The sequence below is a fragment of the Scyliorhinus torazame genome, chromosome 1 (assembly GCF_047496885.1).
Source record: "Scyliorhinus torazame isolate Kashiwa2021f chromosome 1, sScyTor2.1, whole genome shotgun sequence".
NCBI classification, from domain to species: domain Eukaryota; kingdom Metazoa; phylum Chordata; class Chondrichthyes; order Carcharhiniformes; family Scyliorhinidae; genus Scyliorhinus; species Scyliorhinus torazame.
In genome coordinates, this window is record NC_092707.1 from 180,302,829 (window position 1) to 180,323,660 (window position 20,832).

Genomic DNA, 20,832 nt, shown 5'->3' on the forward strand with positions numbered 1-20,832 from the left:
TACTTACGGCTTTCAGCTGTTTTCATATTTTACTTAACTGACAGTTTAATACAAGCAGCTTTGATTTTTCACCAGTTTTTAATCTATCTGTCAGTACTAATAGACCTTTCTTTATTCAGTGAGCTGCAGGGGTTTGCATAGACATAGTGAGATGGAGATTCAAATTAACAGCATGCTGCCTTAATAGCCCATGTGTTACATATTCTTGTGATAAGTCATCCTCCTGCCTAAACGAGTCTGTTAACTGTGGCATTTGGTGTGAGAGCAACGTAGATGCTGTGTACCCTTCTTAGCCTGTCAGTACTAATCCTGCTGGCAGCTGTGGCTACTTGTTGGAGTCGCTTCTCGTGAGTCCTAACCTTGTTTGCTTTGCATTTTCTCATGCTGATTTTTAGGAGTCTGGTAACAATTTGTTACCTTAATCACAACTTATTTTTATTCAGAACACTAGGATTTTGGACGTGTTGTTTGCAATAGTTTTGTATCCTGCATAATGTTTCGACAGTAAAAAACCTGCAGAAGTAGCGTTTTTGTATACCGAAAGTTCCAAAAGACAATCTTCAGAGAATAAAGAAATGATGTGGGGGCGTTTCAGCATTTTTACAACTTATGATTTAAAGCCGATTTATTTTAGTTTGTCACGATTAGCTGTATTGCTTTGATTGCGTTCAACTCCAACTCAACAGTAACCTATCTGTTATATTATTCATAAAAACGAAGCTCAGAACTCATTATTCTGCGAATATACGTCCTGGATGCCACATTTCACTGCTGCAACCGTGTACAGAGTAACAATGTATCAGTCTTGCAGTCCAGCAGCCACGTGGAAAATAACAAGAAATACACTCAAATGAAACTCTAGCATTTTGAGTTCAAAGTGTGATTATTTCCAAATTGTGGGAACCAAAGACACTATTAAAGCAAGTGTTAAGGCAATCTTAACATATACAATAACAGTGTTGGAATTTGCTTCCAGGCTGCTCAAGTCAATGCTAAGTCCTAAACAGGAGGTTTCCAGATTTCCTTGTGTACTTACAAGCAGAACACTCCCCTGTGAACTAAGTTTCAAAGGAAACGATCGGCCCATTATTTCAATGCGATTTGAAGTCCTGTTTGACTGAACTGCCAGGCACCCTCAACAATCCTGTTCACGTTTTTCGTTTTCTCAAGCTTTTTTTAAAAAACAAATCATAGACCAATGCCCCTGACTAGAGAGCGAGGTTGTCATTTTAACTGGTTGTTTTCAGCTTCACCGTCCCACTGTTCACTGAAACTTGGCACATGCGGCTCTAACCACAGTGGGAAATGGTGAAATTCTCGAAAGGCTTTTAACAGGCTTCAGATTGGGGAAATGAGAAGCAAAACCATATGTGTAAAAAGGTTCCGCTTGTTCTAACCTGCCTCAGGATAACAATTAGCAGCTGTCCAGCTGGCACAATAAATGAAGGCTGTGTAGCTGTGTGATGTTGAGCTATATAGAATCAGTGAGGACCAAGGTTTGATCTCTGCATCAGTTGAGTTGACGGAGGTCGGCTGGAGGAGTCACTATACCACGCTCCAATTGCTTTTGTTGCTCTTGCATAAAGAGGAAGAGGTTTCTGCTCCTCTTTCTAATGATTCTTGTTTCATGGGCATCAGGAAAGTATAGGGCTAGGCTCCTCTCTGTTGTGCTTCAAGGTTGAACAGGGTGTTAGGACTCGGTCTGGGTTCACCCACGATGAATGATTACTTTGGCAAGCTGAATAAGAATTATGCACTGGAATGAGTCAGTCGGAGAAGTAGGGAGAGTAAGGGAGGGGAGGAGACCAATTGCTAGCGGCAGCCCCATAGCTGCCCTTAGAATTTCCAGTTCACTGGGAGGGAGGGGGAAAAGGTATTGAGTAATTTCCAGTTAGTTCTTCCATCACTCTTGCCAGATGCAAAGTGCTCTACACCAAAGTAAGTTTGCTCAAAATAAACAAATGCCGTTCATTGCACTTATCAATTAATGTTTGATTAAAGACTTTCCCTTATTTCTCTGCACAGTGACAGCTGACCATATAAGATGAGTGAACGCTTTGATTGTGACCACTGCAAAGAATCCCTGTATGGCAGGAAGTACATCCTATCTGAAGACAGCCCCTACTGTATCCCGTGTTATGACTCCCGGTTTGCAAATACATGTGACGAGTGCAAAGAGCTGATTGGACATGAAGCTAGGGTAAGTACAGTGACTTGAACATGTTTAAAATGTATTAATTTTGCTATTAACGTACCACACTCACCCAACTATTATTGTGATGTGAAAAGCATCGGCCAGTTAGTCAAACCTAAGCCACAAACATTGGGGAAATACCTCATTCTTCAATCTATCTTGAGTCTGAGACTCTCCTGTTGCAGAAACAATCAAGTTATGTTACTAGGCAGTTTGCATATCTTCCCATAGCAGCTGTTAACGTGCCAGTTCAACCATTTTCAGAACTTTCAGGTGAATGTGGAGCCAAATTTGTGCACTATTTATATATCCCGCAACTTGTTTCTTCTATTACCTCGTGCTCAATTGGCTTTTCTCCAAACTTAGAGAGCCTGCACTAACTGTGTGCGGGATCGGTGATGCGAATGCAAAATACAGAGTGACATTTTGTTGATCATTGTCCATGTGCAGAGTTGCCACATTCCACTGATTTCCGTCTGCGTAGTTTTTCTCCTACCGGTACGACTGAAGTGATACGCGCACAAAGCAAGGGCGAATGAAATTAGCTGCGTGCTAATTGCACACAACATGGACCGTGAGAGCTGTGCGCTCCCTCTGCATCCAAGTGTATATATTTATTTTGTTTTTACCTTTATTGAATTTGACGACTATTCTATTACATACAAATAATTTAAGTATTCTATAACTCATTATGAAAAGTTTGACGTGCATTACATGTGTTCTTATTCATGGTGCCATGGTTAGTGAACAAGCCTGACTTACGGTCCAGACAGATGAAGGAGGCCTACTCACTAGCCTAGGTAACCCATCATTGCCCTAGCTATTTGTCTCTTTTGTGCCGCTAAGATTCTTTACAAAATTGTCCTTTGCGCCAGTGTACTATTGGAGGGCTGGGAATCTGGGGTGGTATTCTCTCAGCCCAGGCTGGGCCAGCGGGGTTGGCGTGGCACTGGTCCCCCCCCCCCCCCCCCCCCCCGGCAATTCTCCACTCAGGATGGGCCGAGGGGCCACGCAAAAAAACCCGAATCCCGCAGGCGCCTTTCACACCTGGTCTTACCCAGCGGGACCTCGGCATGCATGCATCCGGGGACGGCCTGGTGGAGGGGGAGAGGGGTCCGACCCCGGGGGTGGCCACCACTTTGGCATGGCCCGCGATCGGGGCCTACCGATCGGCGGGCCGTCCCCTCGGACTGGGGGCCTCTTTTGTTCCGCGCCGGCCCCGACGCAATATGGCGTAGGGCTACAGGGGCCTCTTTTGTTCCGCGCTGGCTCCTGTAGCCCTACGCCATGTTGCGACAGGGCCGACGCGGAGAAGGGAGTCACTGTGCATGCGCGCATTGGCGCCGGTCCCACTGCGCATGCGCAGACCCACTGTGCCCATCTGACGGTGGGGAGCGGCAGCTGGAGCGGCATGGGTCGCTCCAGTGCTGTGCTGGCCCCCTCTAGGGGTCAGAATCGCTGCTCCTGAGGCCATGTTGATGCCGTCGTGCTCCTGAGGCCATTTTGATGCCGTCAAGAAACGCAATGGCGTTTACGACGGTGTCAACACTTAGCCTCAGGATCAGAGAATCCTGCCCAGGATGCAGTGAGGGAAAATAAAGGGACAAGAATTTGGGAAAGAACTTATTTCCATTTGGTTCACACTACTGTTTGCTCTGGAGAAAACGTTCAATGGCGAATGGGAGCACGTGCATCCATTGTTGCTGATTTTCTCCTTGGTTCAATTGCTCTGTTTTATTACCTTTTCTCTCGAGTCGCCAGGTATCCTTATGATACCGCCACGAGGTTCAAGTCCGAGTAATGATCAATAACCCAATACACTGATTAGTAAGATTTAAATCAAAGCACATTTATTATACACAGTAATCGCTACTCATGCACAAATTCTACGTCTAAGCTACTTCTACAACTAACAGGCCTATACTTAACTTTGGACTGGCCCACCAGGTCAGGGGAACAAATGGCCTTTCGTTCGGGTTCTGAGCCTGCGGGTTCGAAGTTGGTGCGGATTGGTAGCTAGGAGCGCCTATCTCGTAGCGAGTGTTGAATTAAGACTTACAATTGTCGGTCTTCACTGCACCGGTCACAGTCAATGTTGGTTCGTGTTGCTAGGTGACCCGGGCAGGAAGAAGAGCTAAAGAGGAGCTGCTGAAGAGTGAAGAGCGCGATTTGAACTTGGGGCTCAACTCTTATAGTCCCCAGGGGCTTCCCACCTTTCGGGGCAGACCCTGTACCTGGTCCCAAGTGATTGGACTTTGTCCCAATCGCTTGGTTCGATTTTCTCCAATACTGGAGCGGTTCCCTGATCGATGGGCTGTCGTGAGGTGCTCGTTCACCTCCTTTGTGTTGGCTCCTGCTGGCGCCGAGGAGTCTGGCTTTGCTTTGTGCGTCAGAAATGTTACTTATTGTTCCCGGGGATTGCTCATCAGTATGCAGGTAGCTGTTACTTTGTTATGCTGATGGTCGCTGGTATCGATGTTGTCTGGTTTTTGCAGAGGTAAATACACAGCAAACCTGCAGCTGCTGGTTTTTGTCTTGTTGGCTGACTTTCCCATCAGCCTTTGCCGTTCGCCATTTTGAATTGGGAGTTGGCCAATTTAGGTGGCTACACCATCACTCGCCTCCACCCCTCTTTATTGTTGCAACTTTCCATTTAGCTGCCAACTAAAGCCAATTTTGAACAAATGATTTTAAAGTGCACCCCTGATTCCACAGTTGTTACAAATATCCCACTCCAAATCCTCAGCTCTGACCTTGACATTTAAGCAACCTAATATTTGTGCTGTTCAAACATTCAAGTTCCTTGTAGATGTGTATCGGGCAACAAGCAATTTGTATGTAAAATGTTGATGAGACCCAAGGCTTCATGACTTATTGGCCTCAGTCCTCCAGGTTGGGATCTACACAGGTCCAAGGCTGGGCCCAACCTCCAGCCCGTCCTACCCAAAGTTCACTGTCTTTGATGGGTCTCATCGTCTTGAAGAGCTTAGACTGCATTCAAAATTGCAATGCAAGGACTGTGCTCACATGGGCAGTAAATCCCAACACAGGCTTGTTTTGCCGAATGTCCATAGAACCATAGAATTCCTATCATGCAGAAGGAGGCCATTCGGCCCATCACTTCTGCATCGACCCTCTGAAAGAGCACCCTACCTAGGCCTATATCCACTCCCCCGCTCTATCCCCGTAACCCCAGAACCCCAACTAACCTATATATCTTTGGAAAGTAAGGGGCAATTTAGCATGACCAATCCACCTAACCTGCATTTCTTTGGACTGTGGGAGGAAACCAGAGCACCCGGAGGAAACCCACACAGACAAGGGGAGAAAGTACAAACTGCACAGTCACCCAAGGCTGGAATTGATTGAACCCAGGTCTCTGGCGCTGTGAGGCAGCAGTACTAACCACTCTGCCACCATGTCACCCATGTGCTGTTTTTTAGCATTGTAACTTCCATGTGTATATTCATGTGGCTCATAGTTCTTGCATCTTTCCAAAATCAGTAGCTTTAATATGCTTCTGTTGCATTTCCTCAAATATTAATAGATGATTTCCTCGAGTAGGAAATTAGTTCCTGTAGAAAATGAGCAAGTCTAGAGCACTGTCCAGTCTGCGAATATGTTTTATTGACTTTCCCAGACCTGCATTCTGTAAGTACATTACCACAGCACAGAGTACCGTTGTGTGCCTTGATCCTAGTTTTACAGAGTCAGGTAGTTAATCATTTTAAGATTTACATATTTGTTATATTGACACAACCCTGCTCCAAGCTTCCAGTAAACAAATGGTTTTGTGTTTACATTGGCAGCGCCTGTCTGTATGTTCAGTTTCTTCTCTTCAAATGTTGCTCTTTGAATGCTTTCCCAAACATTTAGCAATTTTAATTTGTTTCGTGAGAGGATTTGGGGAGCGTGGCTCATTTTCCTTGTTTCCCCTGAGGAATATTTCATCTTGATGGTATGATGCCAGGCAACCTTTTAAGAGTATTTATTTTAAAGCAAAAGTCAGGACTTCGAAGACCGCTTGTATTTAATGCAGTGAACAGCCCTCCATTACTGAATTACTCGCATCAATTTTCTCCTTATCAGTTAATCTGTGCAGTGAAAACAAGTCTGAGAGTGAAGATTTTCTTCAGAATTGATGGTGCCAATTAATTACGTCAGCGAGGTCATCAGCATCATTGACAGCATCACAGTGAGAAAATGTGTTGGTTTCCACATCGTGAAATTTGTCAACAAAAGTTGAAGTCAACATGAGGAGACCTTTCTTTAATTGGAAAGTTTTCAAATGTGATTCCCACCATGTACCCCACTCTCTCCTCCTGGAGAGACTAATTGGTCCATTGGGCAGTCATGCCATTCTACCATGAGTGATCCTAGTTATAAAAGGGATCAGGCTATTTGACCATAGACAAGCTGTTCATTGACTACAGCTCCGCCTTCAACACCATTATCCCGACAAGACTAATAACCAAACTCTGCAATCTTGGACTTGACCCCTCCCTGTGCAGCTGGATCCTCGACTTCCTCACCAACCGACCGCAATCTGTCAGGATAGGCAACAGCACCTCCTCCACAATAGTCCTCAGCACCGGGACCCTGCAAGGATGTGTGCTCAGTCCTCTACTGTACTCCCTATTCACACATGACTGTGTGGCAAGATTTAACTCCAACTCAATTTTTAAGTTTGCAGATGATACGATTGTGGTGTGGCCGTATCTCAAACAATGATGAATCAGACTACAGGAGGGAGATAAATCACTTGGTTGTATGGTGTACTGAAAACAACCTCTCTAAATGTTGGAAAGACCAAGGATCATCGACTTAAGGAAACGTAGCACGACACACACTTCCATCTGCATCAATGGCTCCGAAGTGGAGATGGTCGATAGCTTTAAGTTCCTGGGGGTCATCATCCCCAATAGTCTGTCCTGGTCCACTCACGTTGATGCAATAGTCAAGAAATCCCAACAACGTTTCTACTTCCATAGCAAGCTAAAGAAATTTGGCATGTCTGCATCGACTCTCCAAACTTCTACAGATGTGCGATAGAGAGCATCCTATCCGGCTGCATCACAGCCTGGTATGGCAACTGCTCGGTCCAAGATCGCAAGAAACTGCAGAGTGTGGTGAACTCAGCCCAACGCATCTGCCACCCCCATATTGATTCTGTATCCACCGCCCGCTGCCTCAGGAAGGCAGACAGCATTATCAGAGACCCCTCCCACCCAGGCATTGCCTTCTTCCAGACCCTTCCATCAGGCAGAAGTCTGAAGACCCGCACATCCAGACAAAGGAACAGCTTCTTCCCCACAGCTACAAGACTCCTCAACGACTTTCCCTCAGACTGATCTGTACCCTGTAAGAACACTATTCACGACGCCCTATGCTGCTCTTGCTCATGTATTTGCTTTGTTTGGCCCCTTGTTCCACACTGTAACCAATCACTGTTTGTCGATGTACCATTTGTCAATGTATTCTGTCGATTATTCTTTTGTCTACTGTGCACGTTCCCTCGGCCGGAGAAAATTATTTTTCACTGTACTTCGGTACATGTGACAAATCAAATCAAACAAGCCTAGTATCCATAGGAACATTCGATCAGTGGACCAAGAAATGCTTTCTTTCCCCTTTCCTTCCAATGATTCTTTCTCCTCCCAGTGGCCAGCGATTCAACCCGGAAGCTTACTATTTTTTTTTTTTACCTTTTTTTTTTTTACGGGGTGTAGAGGGGCAGCATTTATTGCCCATCCCTAATTGCATTGGTGTGGACCTGGAGTCACATGTAGACAAAACCAGGTAAGGACAACAGATTATCTTCCCGAAAGGGTATTCGTCAAATTTTACGGCAGCCACTTCATGATCATCATTAAACTTTTAATTCCAGATTTTTATTGACTTCAGATTTAACCATCTGCTATGGTGGGATTTGAACCAGTGTCCCCAGATCTTACTCTGGGTCTCTGGATTGCTAGTCCAGTGACAATACCACTACGCCATTGTTTTATGGCATCTTTATTTATGGTTAATTGTAAATGTGCATGTCTCATGAAGACTATTGTTTGAATAATTAATCAGAGATGGACAATAAATGCCAACTTGGCCAGCAATGCCATCATTCTGAAAATGAATATTGGAAAACTTCAAATCAGCCATTTTTCTGTGAAACACAGTGGGCGCGATTCTCCATTCCCACACCGGTTGGGAGAATTGCCTGGGGCGCCGAAATTTCCGGGGACGCCGGTCCGACGCCCCGCCGCTTGGGAGAATCGCGGGAGGAACGGCCCAGTCGAGTTTCGCGGGCCTGAGAATCGCCGGCGACACCGAAAATGGCGATTCTCCGGCACCCCCGCGTTTCTGAAGCCCGGATGGGACGGCCAGGCCAAAACGGCGGGTTCCCCCCGGTGCCGTTCACACCTGGTCGCTACAGTCGTGGGCGGTGCGTGAACGCTGGGGGGGGGGGGGGGGGGGGGGCGGCCTGTGGGGGGGCGAGGGGGGATCCTGCACCGGGGGGTACCTGCAATGTGGGGTGGCCCGCGATCGGTGCCCACCGACCGTTGGGCCGTCCTCTCTGAAGGAGGACCTCCTTCCTTCCGCCGCCCCGCAAGATCCGACCCCCATCTTCTTGCGGGGGGGTTTGAACAGGACGGCAACCACGTATGCGCGGATGACGCCTGTTATGCGGCGCCGGCCCGTCATCTAATCGGCGCCGCTTTTACGCAGGCGACAAGGCCTCGCGCGGGAGGATGACGCGGCCCCGATACTGGCCCATTGTCAGGGCCTGAATCGGTCGGGACCGGGGCCGTTCCGCGCCATCGTGAAACTCGACGGTGCGGCCACGTCGGCGTGGGGGTGGAGAATCCCGCCCAAAGTACTTGGGTTGGATTCTCTGTCCCGCCACGCCACATTTCTGCTTCACCCTGCCAGCGGGATGCTCTGTTACGCCGGCTGGTCAATGGGGTTTCCTATTGTAGGGCAGCCCCACGCTGTTGGGAAACCCCCACCTGCTGGCGAAACGGAGCATCCCGCCGGCGAAGAATCCAGCTCCTTGTCTCGAAAGTTGTGTTCCACTTAAGGGCAAGCACTCCTGTAAAGTCTTTAGAAGTTGTTTTGAGCATGATACCGGGGCAGCACGGTAGCATTGTGGATAGCACAATTGCTCCACAGCTCCAGGGTCCCAGGTTCGATTCCGACTTGGGTCACTGTCTGTGCGGAGTCTGCATATCCTCCCCGTGTGTGCGTGGGTTTCCTCCGGGTGCTCCGGTTTCCTCCCACAGTCCAAAGATGTGCAGGTTAGGTGGATTGGCCATGATAAATTGCCCTTGGTGTCCAGAATTGCTCTTAGTGTTGGGTGGGATTACTGGGTTATGGGGATAGGGTGGAGGTGTTGACCTTGGGTAGGGTACTCTTTCCAAGAGCTGGTGCAGACTCGATGGGCCGAATGGCCTCCTTCTGCACTGTAAATTCTATGATAATTCTATGATCTATGATTGATGCTTGAAAACGACAGCAATGTGGACGAGGCTGTGTTAGCAAATGACATCATCACCTCTGACCCATGAAGGAGAAAAGAAAAGTTGCTTGACCTATTGAAACTTAATTTGCTTTACTGTATTTAGCAATGCAACTACTTTTTGCTTCCACTACAAAGCTGGTAAATTGTTTAAAAACATTTTATTACACTTTGAGTCATGCACAGCATGCCACATTTTTAACAGTTTATGAGTGAATTGTAAAACTTTCTTGGGTGCTTTTGGATAGAAACTACAACTTATAAAAGTCACTTGTCCCTGACCATGTGTGGTTGTCATTTAAAAATTGTGGTGTAAAGTTTGGTCGTTTGGAACTACAATTGCTTTTGCAAAGAGCTGGCCTGGGATTGACAGGCTGGAAGATTTCCTTCTGTGCTGTAACCATTCTATGATCTGAGCAAGTCTACAATGGTTCTTTGGCTTCTAAAGCTAATGATTACATCTGTTTACTGTTACAGACGGGAGAGAGGCAAACTGAACTCCTTTTATTTTTTTCACTGTCTGTAAGCGGATGTGCTTTAATCTTTTTGAAATAGGCTATGGTGTGTTTCCGCAAATCCTCTATTTGCAATGATTTTCAAATTTAAAGGGCAAGCTCTCTTTCGGGTGAAATTAGAAGTATTGTTTATTCATACATTCAAACCCGGGGAGTGGTCATTGCAACTGCATACATTTTTTTAAAAATATTAAATTTAGAGTACCCAATTCAGGGGTAGTTTAGTGTGGCCAATCCACCTAACCTGCACATCTTTGGGTTGTGGGGATGAGACCCACGCAGACACTAGGAGAATGTGCAAACTCCACACGGACAGTGACCCAGGGCTGGCTGCTGGGCGCCACTGTCCTAACCACAGCGCCACTGTGCTGCCGAACATACACACACGCATGAAGGAGATGGGACAAAAAAAAGGGGTTTGCAATTCGCAATAACTTAAAACATAATTGTCCCAAAGATATGGCTATTAATCCATGTGAATGTCAGGGTCCATGAAGGTTCCTTCACGTAGGAGTTCAGTTCAGACGGTTCAACCAGCTGAAAGCAGAAGTTGCCAAATTCTTTCAAAGTTGGTGATGGCGCAGTAAGATGAGGTTGATGTACAGAGACTTGGTCCACACTACAGATAATGGCAGGAATTTTCCAGTGACCCAGGTTTCAAGGTAGTTTTGACTTGAGGCGGGTCTTTTTGTCAGCCTGGAGCATGGATTTTGTGTAGAAAGACGGACTGTCCTCAAGAGTTCAGGAATGTATTATTAAAACGTTCAGGAATGTATTATTAAAACTTGCCAGAGGGGCTATGTCATGTGGTGTTGCCCATTGATGTGTTAGTTTCTGGTGAACAAACAGTTTATATGGGTGGGCGTTTCCAATCATGCCTGCCCCGAGACCGTCAATGGACCTTTAAATGATCTGCCACATTTTCCATCCTGCCTGTGCCGATGGGACCAGATAATATGCCCCTCAGTTTCTGGTCAAAATCCATTGTTCACCTTAGGAGACAAATGGTGACTATTAGTATTAGCACCTCCACAGGTATAATGAGTTTTGATAGCTCTCTTGTGTTGCAAGTCCAGGCTGAGGACACAGGCCACATGCTGCTCCCTTGTTTTGTTAATTGTAATGGATTGCTTCAAAGATAGGTGTGACATTCCACATGGATAAATGTTGAGCTTTTTCCTGTAATTACTATTGGAGGTTCCCAGAAGTGTAGCCAACTTGCAAATCATGTGACTTGTCTCAGCCATGTTCTTTTACCCAGCAAAGTCCATTTTTAAATAAGCAAAAGATTTTTTAAAATCTAAATTTAGAGTACCCAATTATTTTTTTCCAATTAAGGGGCCTATCCATCTATCCTGCAGATCTTTGGTTTGTTGGGGTGAGACCCAGACAGGCACAGGGAGAATGTGCAAACTCCACACGGACAGCGACCCGGGGCCAGGATCGAACCTGTGTCCTCGGAGCCGTGAGGCAGTAGGGCTAACCACCGCCACTGTGCCACCACATAAATAAGCAAAAGTAAAGGGGTGGGATTCTCTGCCCCTGCCCACCACCAGCAGCAAGATTCTCCGTCCCTGCAGCCGGCCAATGGGGTTTCCCATTGTGGGCACACCCAAGCTGTCAGGAAATCCGCGCAAGTGAATACGCTGCCACCGAAACCGAGGATCCCGCCAATGGAGAATCCAGCCCACGGTTTATTTTACAGAAGTTTATGATCTCTTTCAAGTCTTACTGACGGTACATTAAAAATAATGATTCCACACCACAACATTTTATCCACCTTCTAATCTTCATTTGTTTAATAGAACCACAAGCGACTTTCAAAAACTTGGGTGCTATCTACATTCAAAATATTTGCAATGCTCATTTCTTGCTGGTCGCACCCGCTCAGCTCAGTACAACTGTGATAAAGGAACCATCTGCCCACCTTCCAAAAATTTCAGTGGAAAGGAAATGGATGCTTTCAAGACTGAATCACTGTAGGAGGGATGGGCAGTAGCTTAGAGATTCCTCACAGATTAATCAAATATGTCCTGCAGAATCATCCTCCTCTTCTCGATGAAAGCTACCTACATAAATTGACCAGCATTCAATAGCAACCGCTGGGTAGGAGTGACCACAGAGCATCCCTTTTCCCTGTCACCCTCTAAAATTGTCAATGGCAACCTGGCTCATCCATTGGAATTATTTTATCGGACTATTTTCAATTCATGTTGAAATAAATGTGTACTTCAAGCTTCTCCTCCTTTATATACATGTACACCATGCAGTTTAGGTATCGCAGTGAGTTTCAGTAATAACTGATGGTTTGAGGTCAATGGCAGTTTGAAGCTTTGTGACTGAGCAGAGCCAAGTCCAACTGCATTCTAGTGGAGTCATGAGTTATCAGAACAAGATAGATTCGATTTCAATGTTTTTGAACTGTACACAGCATCTTCTTGTGAATGAATAATTTTATTTTCAACTTTTCTATCGAATTGTCTCTGTCTATGATGAGCGGAACGGTCTTCATTTAGCATTATTATGGGGATAGGGCGGAGGTGTGGGCTTGGGTAGGATGCTCTTTCCAAAGGCCAGTGCAGACTCGATGAGCCGAATAGCCTCCTTCTGCACTGTAAATCCTATGATCTCTACCCAGTACAAACATTGGGTGGGTGAGGGGGAAATCAGCCCATGGAATGATCTAAGCTCCTAGTCTCATATGCTGCCATAAGTTTCAATGGAAACACACAGATGTTTTTGCAAAGAAGTTAAGATACATGGGAATGTTCTGGTGTGCACTACCTTTCAAAATCCAAGCATGAAGCCTTTTGATGTTTGCTGGTAGGTTATTGCAAATGTGTTTTGGCATGTTGTCATGCAATACTTGTGATTAACTTTGATGTGACCCCAGGTTAGTGGGGTCACTGAGACTAGACTGTGCAATGTTACAGAATGCAGCAGGAGCTTCTCTGGTCATGTTGGTAAATTTTCTGCTCAGCATGGAACTGAGGCACAGCCACCAGGAATTTCCCAGGCTAGATATTCCATCTATGTTGAATTAATTGATCTTTGTCAAGGTTCAAGTACGATGCCCCATTCCAGCTTAAGCATGCAATGTAGCCATTTGGGTTAAGGTACCAGATAGAACCACATTCCGATATGTCATCACCTTAAGGAGATGTGGTGAGAAAATTGAAACAAAAATTGAATGCACTGGCGATGGACAAAAATCCATGATGTGATCTTGATGGATATAAATGTTGGCTGTTTTTAGCCTGACATTTTGTTTTAGCTGCCTGGTAGTAACCATAGACAGTTTCTCGTCTCTAGAAAATGCTGGATAATCTCAGCAGGCCTGACAGAGTAAAACGGAGTTAACATTTTGTTACGGACTGGGAACCTTGGACTGAATTCTCCCGTCCCCAAGCCGCATGTTTCTTGGCGGCACCCCATTTGTTGGTGGTGGGATCTATACTCCCATCGCTTGCCAATGGCATTTCCCATCGAAGCCACCCATCGCCACTGGGAAATGCACAGGCGGTGGGGGGGTGCGATGCCGGCGGAAAAAAGTGAAGCGCGAGTACTGGAGAATTCGGCACTTAACTATGTTTCTCTCCCCACAGATGCTGCCAGACCTCCTGAATTTAAACAGCATTTTCTGTTTTCATTGCAGATTTTCAGCATCAACAGTATTTTGCTTTTTATTATAGTCTCTCTATCTGAGTTCTCCCAGTTGTTATAGAATCCCTACAGTGTAGAAGGAGGCCATTCGGCCCATCAGGTTTGCACCGGCCCTTGGAAAGTGCACTCTAAATCAAACCCACAACTCCAACCTATCCCCGCAACCCAGTAACTCCACCTCACCAAGAGGACACTAAGGGACAATTTGGCATGGCCAATCCACCTAACCTGCACATCTTTGGACAGTTGGAGGAAACCGGAGAACCCGGAGGAAACCCACGCAGACACTGGGAGAACGTGCAGGCTTCACACAGACAGTCACCCGAGGCCAGAATTAAACCCGGGTCCCTGGAGCTGTGAGGCAGCAGTGCTAACCACTGTGCTAACATGCTTAAGATTCATTACTCAACCAACACCACAAAATCAATTGATTGCTCAGTCACCGCATTATTGTTTGTGACAACTTGTACACAAATTAGCCACCTGATTTGCCACATTTACCATACTCTAGAGCAATTAATTGTCTGTGAAGCCTTTGGGGTTATTCTTAGGATAGGAAAACAAATTATTTCTTTAGACGAATGATTTACCGGCATTGAAGAGTTAACATCGAACCTTTTGAATCATTTATGTAATTGAGCTGTGTTCCTGAAAAGATGCCTCACTACTTGTTGCTAAATATCACCCTCCCCCTCTTTTTTTCAACCAGGAGCTGTTCTACGAAGACCGCCACTACCACGAGCATTGCTTCAGGTGTTATCGGTGTGACAGATCTCTGGCAGATGAACCATTTACATGTCAGGAAGAAGAGCTGTTATGCAATGATTGTTACTGCAGTGAATTCTCCTCAAAATGTATTGCTTGTGACAAGGTCGTCATGCCTGGTATGTGCCCTTAAGTTTCATTTGTCAAATGCTTTATTGCCCTTCCCTGCTCCTGCTGGAGTAGTCTGTCGGACCATTTTTCATCCATCAACTAAAGCGATGGTGTAATTTTGCACTTTATTCAAGATATGCTCAGAATTAAGGTTTTAAGGGAGGAGGAAGAATCAGAAAGCTGACTTGCCAATTGAACAGAGATGGAAAATCCTGAGTTGTCTGTTTGCACAACTCTGTTGAATTATTTTAGCTCTTTATTGCTGAGCTCAAGATTTGCACATTTACATGTATCTACAGGCCAAATTGCACACATCACCAGCTGCCTGACTTAGGCCATTCCAACAGTCTCCCTAAAGTTGCAGCCAGTTAAGCATCACCAATCATCAGAAACATTTCATATTCCTTTGCAATGAGAAGCCAGCAAAGTATTAGACAACAACAAATTCTCATTGACGTGGAATCTTGATGCCTGACTCCTTCTGATCAGTTAACAGCAAGTTGTGGAACACATCAACTTGTATTTATATAATGCCTTTAACATAGAACTTACAGTGCAGAAGGAGGCCATTCGGCCCATTGAGTCTGCACCAACCCACTTGAGCCCTCACTTCCACCCTATCCCCATAACCCAATAATCCCTCCTAACCTTTTTGGACACTAAAGGCAATTTAGCATGGCCAATCCACCTAACCTGCACGTCTTTGGATTGTGGGAGGAAACCGGAGCACCAGGAGGAAATCCACGCAGTCACTGGGAGAACATGCAGACTCCGCACAGACAAGTGACCCAGCAGGGAATTGAACCTGGGACCCTGGCGTTGTGAAGCCACAGTGCTAGCCACATGTGCTACCATGCTGCCCAATACAGTAACTTAATTGCAGTGTTAATGTAAGCCTACCTGTGACACTAATAAAGATTATTATCATCAATGATGTAAGATATTTAACAGAAGCACCAGAAAAAAAAGAATGAGTCTCAAAAGTAGATATTAGGTCAGATGACCAAAGGTGCTGTGATGTGCCTTTAAGGAATAGGAGTATGACATCACTAGAAGGGAAGTGTGTCATGTGATCCAGTTTCATTTTGGCCTGTGAGCAGAACACCGCACATACAGCTCTGCTGCTGATGCCTTCGAGCTTTCTCTCCGTGTATATATGTTCTCATGTACCTGGTTTAAATAAATGAACCCGCAACATGTTTACCCAATCCCTTCTGAGTGGGGATTAGAATTAAAATGGGGGCATACAAGAGCTCAAATGTTGGAGAAGCAGAACCCTCTCGGAAGATTGTGGGCTGGATGAAATTTCAAACATATGGAGGGGCAAGGCCTCAGACAGATTTGAAAACCAGGATGAGAATTTAAAAGCCAGCATTGCTTAACTGAGTAGGTCAGCATGATGTCATGGGTGAATGGAACTTGGTGCAAGTTAGGACTCGGGTTGCAGAATGTATGGTGTCCAGTTTACTGAAGGTTAATATGGGACTCTGGCCAGGAGTGTGCTGGAATAATCGAGTCTAGAAGAAACAAAGCATACATGAGGTTTTCGGCAGCAGGTGAGCTGAGGCAGGAACAGATTTGAGAATGTTATAGAGGCGGAAATAAGTTGTCTTCGTCATGGAAACATGACGGTTGGCAGATCAACTCGGGGTCAAATGTGACACCACATTAGCAAACAGTCTGGTTCAGCCTCTGACATTTTCCAGGAAGAGGGATGGAGTCAATGACCCGAAATGCAGTTCCTAGTGGGGACAGAAGACAGCAGCTTTAATCTCCCTGATATTTAGTTGGAGGAAATTTCTCCTCATCAAATATTACATATCGGACAAGCAGCTTGATAATCTAGAGATAATGGATGTGTTGGTGATTGGGTAGAGCTTGGTGTCCTCAGCGGACATGTGGAAAGAGATGTGTTTTGGATGCTGTCATGGAGGATAGCACATTTGGGAAGTAGCAGGGGTTTTAAAGATAGATCCTTGGGGGACACCAGAGGTAATTGTGCAAGATGTGAAAGGTAGGTCATTGCAGGTGATTCTCTGGCTACAACTCGATTAAATAAAAATGGATCCAGATGAATACAATACCATCCAACTGGATGATGAAGAGGAACTCAGATTATCATAGAATTTACAGTGCAGAAGGAGGCCATTCGGCCCATCGAGTCTGCACCAGCTCTTGGAAAGAGCACCCGAGCCAAGGTTAACACCTCCACCCTATCCCCATAACCCAGTGACCCCACCCAACATTAAGGGCAATTGTGGTTACGAAGGGCAATTTATCATGGCCAATCCACTTAACCTGCACATCTTTGGACTGTGGGAGGAAACCGGAGCACCCGGAGGAAACCCACGCACACACGAGGAGGATGTGCAGTCTCCGCACAGACAGTGACCCAAGCCGGAATTGAACCTGGGACCCTGGAGCTGTGAAGCAATTGTGCTATCCACAATGCTACCTTGCTGCCCTAGACATAGGTGGTGTGGTCAACTGTGTCAATAGCTGAGAATAGATATTTTCACCTTTGTCACAGTCACATAGTAATTATCTTGCTTGAATCTTCAGTGGTATCTAGCTGGCACCTGGTAGCTTTATGGAGGACCCACCAGTACAAGCCTATTATGTGTCGAGGAGCAATGATGTTAGAGCTGTGCTCGACTGATTATCCATTATTACTTTAGCAGAACATCATTGGATTACCCCTGAGAAACAGTGTAAATCCTGAAGTTCTGATAGATGAGCAGGAGAAACTCCATGGAAATTCCAGACAATGCGTTACGTTGACCAGCGTGATGAGTGAATTATTCTAGCCTAGTACTGGAGCTTTGAATTTTGAGACAACAACATTTCAACAGTGAGATTGTGTACTCCTTGTGCTAGGTAACCATTGGTTCGGTAATAGGAAAGAATAATAATCCGTAAATGATGAGGCTTCACAGGGATGGGATTTTCAGCCAGAATTCATTCTCAGCCCAGAAACTCATTGGGCTGAATTTTATGAAGCATTGTATTCTCCGTCTCCCCCGAATCAAAGAGTCAGTTGTCAGCCCTCCCAAAAGCCAGCTGCCCCACAGCCATTCAGTGAGAGACTTTGACCCATATCCGGGAGGAAGTCCTGCCCTACAGAGCTGTTGGCCAATCTTTAAATATGCCAGTGGGAGGGGGCCGTAAAATCCAGTCCATTATTTCCTACGATTCACAATCTCAGATATTTCTGTCCCTTGGTTAGTTCTGGAAACATCAAAAATGGACAAGTTAGAACCAACTCATAATCATTGCAATCTCTTCCTCCTCCCCTTCCGCACCCTGCCAGGATGAAATCAGTGGTCAAATATGATTCCGCCTTGGAACAGTTGGTAAATATACCAACAGTGCCGTAAAGGAAGACCTCTAGGTTTGATGCTCTGTTTTTGCTGCGTTAGATGATCTCTGCAGAGTGATGAGATACATTGGGCGCGATTCTCCACTCCCGCGCCGGTTGGGAGAATCGCCTGGGCCGCCAAAATTTCCCGGTCCGACGCCCTCCCGCGATTCTCCCAAGCGGCGGGAATGGCCCGGTCGAGTTCCGCAGGCCGGAGAATCGCCGGAGACACCCAAAATGGCGATTCTCTGGCACCCCCGCTATTCTCCGGCCCGGATGGGCCGAGCAGCCAGGCCAAAACAGCGGGTTCCCCCCGGCGCTGTCCACACCTGGTCGCTGCCGTCGGGAACACCGCGCGAACGCTGGGGGGGTGGGGGGGTGGGGGGGGGGGGGGGGGGATCCTGCACCGGGGGGGTACCTCAAATGTGGGGTGGCCCGCGATCGGTGCCCACTGATCGTCGGGCCGTCCTCTCTGAAGGAGGACCTCCTTCCTTCCGCGGCCCCGCAAGATCCGTCCGCCATCTTCTTGCGGGGCGGACTTGGAGAGTACGGCAACCACGCATGCGCGGGTGACGCCAGTTATGTGGCACCGGCCGCGTCATCTATGTGGCGCCTCCTTTACGCAGCGACAAGGCCTGGCGCGTGTAGATGACGCGGCCCCGATCCTATCCCATTGTCGGGGCCTGAATCGTTCGGGATCGGGGCCGTTTCGCGCCGTCGTGAACCTCGACGGCGTTCACGACGGCGCGGCCACTTCGGCGCGGGAGTGGAGATTCCCGCCCATTGATCCTCACTGCTTGTTTAGGGAAGCAGATAGCAGCCCAGTGATGCTCTTACGTTTGAGTGTACATGTATGTGAGTTCAACACTGATTCCCCTTCAGCAGATATGACTATCCTGTCTATACCCATGATGTCTCTATGCTCAAATATGGAGGCCTCCTGTTTGGGTGAGGTGCTAAAGGATAAGTCCATGGAAACATATACCTGCAGAGCTCAAACACTTTGCGGTGGCGAGTCGGGAAGGAAAACAAAGTGTGACGTCTGAGTGGAGTGAGACACTCAGTGAGAGAATGATGCATGTAATAATATTAATAACACAGGCAGCAAATGTCCAGAATTTGATCTGATTCATCAAAACTATATGCTATATACATGCCCTTTGCGCTGAGTTAGATATCAATGGACAGCACAGTGGTTAGCACAGTTGCTTCACAGCTCCAGGCTCCCAGGTTCGATTCCTGGCTTGTGTCACTGTCTGTGCAGAGTCTGCATGTTCTCCCTGTGTGTGTGGGTTTTCTCCAGCTGCTCCGGTTTCCACCCCCAGTCTAAAGACGTGCAGGTTAGGTGGATTGGTCATGATAAATTGCCCTTGGTGTCCAAAAAGGTTAGGCGGCATTACTTTTTTTTTTTTGAAAATAATTTTTATTAAAGGTTTTCATAAAATATCAATAACAAAATGAAAAAAGAACCCAACAGGGTTAAGTACAAAACACAATCTAGAAAAGCAACCCCCCATACCCCCCCCTGTACATATTTAACATTAACACCCCGACTTAACACAACAGGTATATACACCCACTCTGACCCTTCAGTGTAAATAACAAAAACAAAAATAAAGTAACCCCCCCCCCCGAGCTGCTGCTGCCATTGACCAATGTCTATTGTTCTGCCAGGAAGTCTTAAGAACGGTTGCCACCGCCTAAAGAACCCTTGTACCGACCCTCTCAAGGTGAATTTCACCCTCTCCAATTTAATAAACCCCGCCATACCGTTGATCCAGAATTCCATGCTTGGGGACCTCTCATCTTTCCACTGAAGAAGAATCCTTCGCCGGGCTACCAGGGACGCAAAGGCCAGAATTCCAGCCTCTTTCGCCTCCTGCACTCCCGGCTCCTCTGCCACCCCAAATATTGCGAGCCCCCAGCCCGGTTTGACCCTGGATCCTACCACCCTTAACGCTATGCCCTTCCAAAATTCCTCCAGCGCTGGGCATGCCCAGAACATATGGGTGTGGTTTGCTGGGCTCCCTGAGCACCTAACACACCTGTCCTCACCCCCCAAAAAACGGCTCATCCTTGTCCCGGTCATGTGTGCCCTGTGCAGCACCGTAAACTGTATGAGGCTGAGCCTCACGCACGATGAGGAAGAGTTCACCCTCCCCAGGGCATCTGCCCACGTCCCTTCCTCAATTTCCTCTCCCAACTCCTCCTCCCACTTACCTTTTACCTCCACCACCGAGACCTCCTCCTCCTCCTGCATCACCTGGTAAGTTTCCAAGATCTTCCCCCCCACCCTCCCGAGAGCACCCTGTCCTGTACTGTGTGTGGCAGTAGCCGCGGGAATTCCACCACCTGCCGTCTGGTAACACCCTTAGCTGTAAGTACCTGAAGGTGTTCCCCGGGGGGAGCCCGTACTTCTCCTCCAGCTCACCCAGGCTCGCGAACTTCCCGTCCACAGACGGGTCCCCCAACTTTCGTATTCCTGCCCTGTGCCACCCCGCAAACCCTCCACCTGCTCTCCCTGGGGCGAACCGGTGGTTCCCCCGTATTGGGGTCCACTGCCCCCAGATTTTGAGGGCAGCCGCCACCACCGGGCTCGTGGTATACCTCCTTGGAGGGAGCGGCAGCGGCGCCGTTGCCAGCGCCCCCAGACTCGTACCCACACACGACGCCTCTTCCATGCAGACCCCTCCCCCTCCATCACCCACTTGCG

The 20,832-nt window shown here is 47.1% G+C and overlaps 1 protein-coding gene across 5 annotated transcripts in view; it reads left to right on the forward strand.

The window, feature by feature from the left end:
• The window catches only part of fhl3a (four and a half LIM domains 3a), a 148,903-nt gene that overhangs the window by 111,433 nt on the left and 16,638 nt on the right, over nucleotides 1-20,832 (forward strand). For 3 of the 5 annotated variants that reach the window (XM_072501326.1, XM_072501341.1, XM_072501315.1), the window contains 2 exons: nucleotides 2,026-2,200; nucleotides 14,595-14,769. In XM_072501326.1, the coding sequence (XP_072357427.1) occupies nucleotides 2,045-2,200; nucleotides 14,595-14,769 (331 nt within the window). In that variant the 5' untranslated portion in view covers nucleotides 2,026-2,044. Of the gene's footprint in view, nucleotides 1-206; nucleotides 348-1,579; nucleotides 1,939-2,025; nucleotides 2,201-14,594; nucleotides 14,770-20,832 lie in introns of those variants that run through there. The other 2 variants (XM_072501321.1, XM_072501333.1) reach the window with 2 other exon arrangements.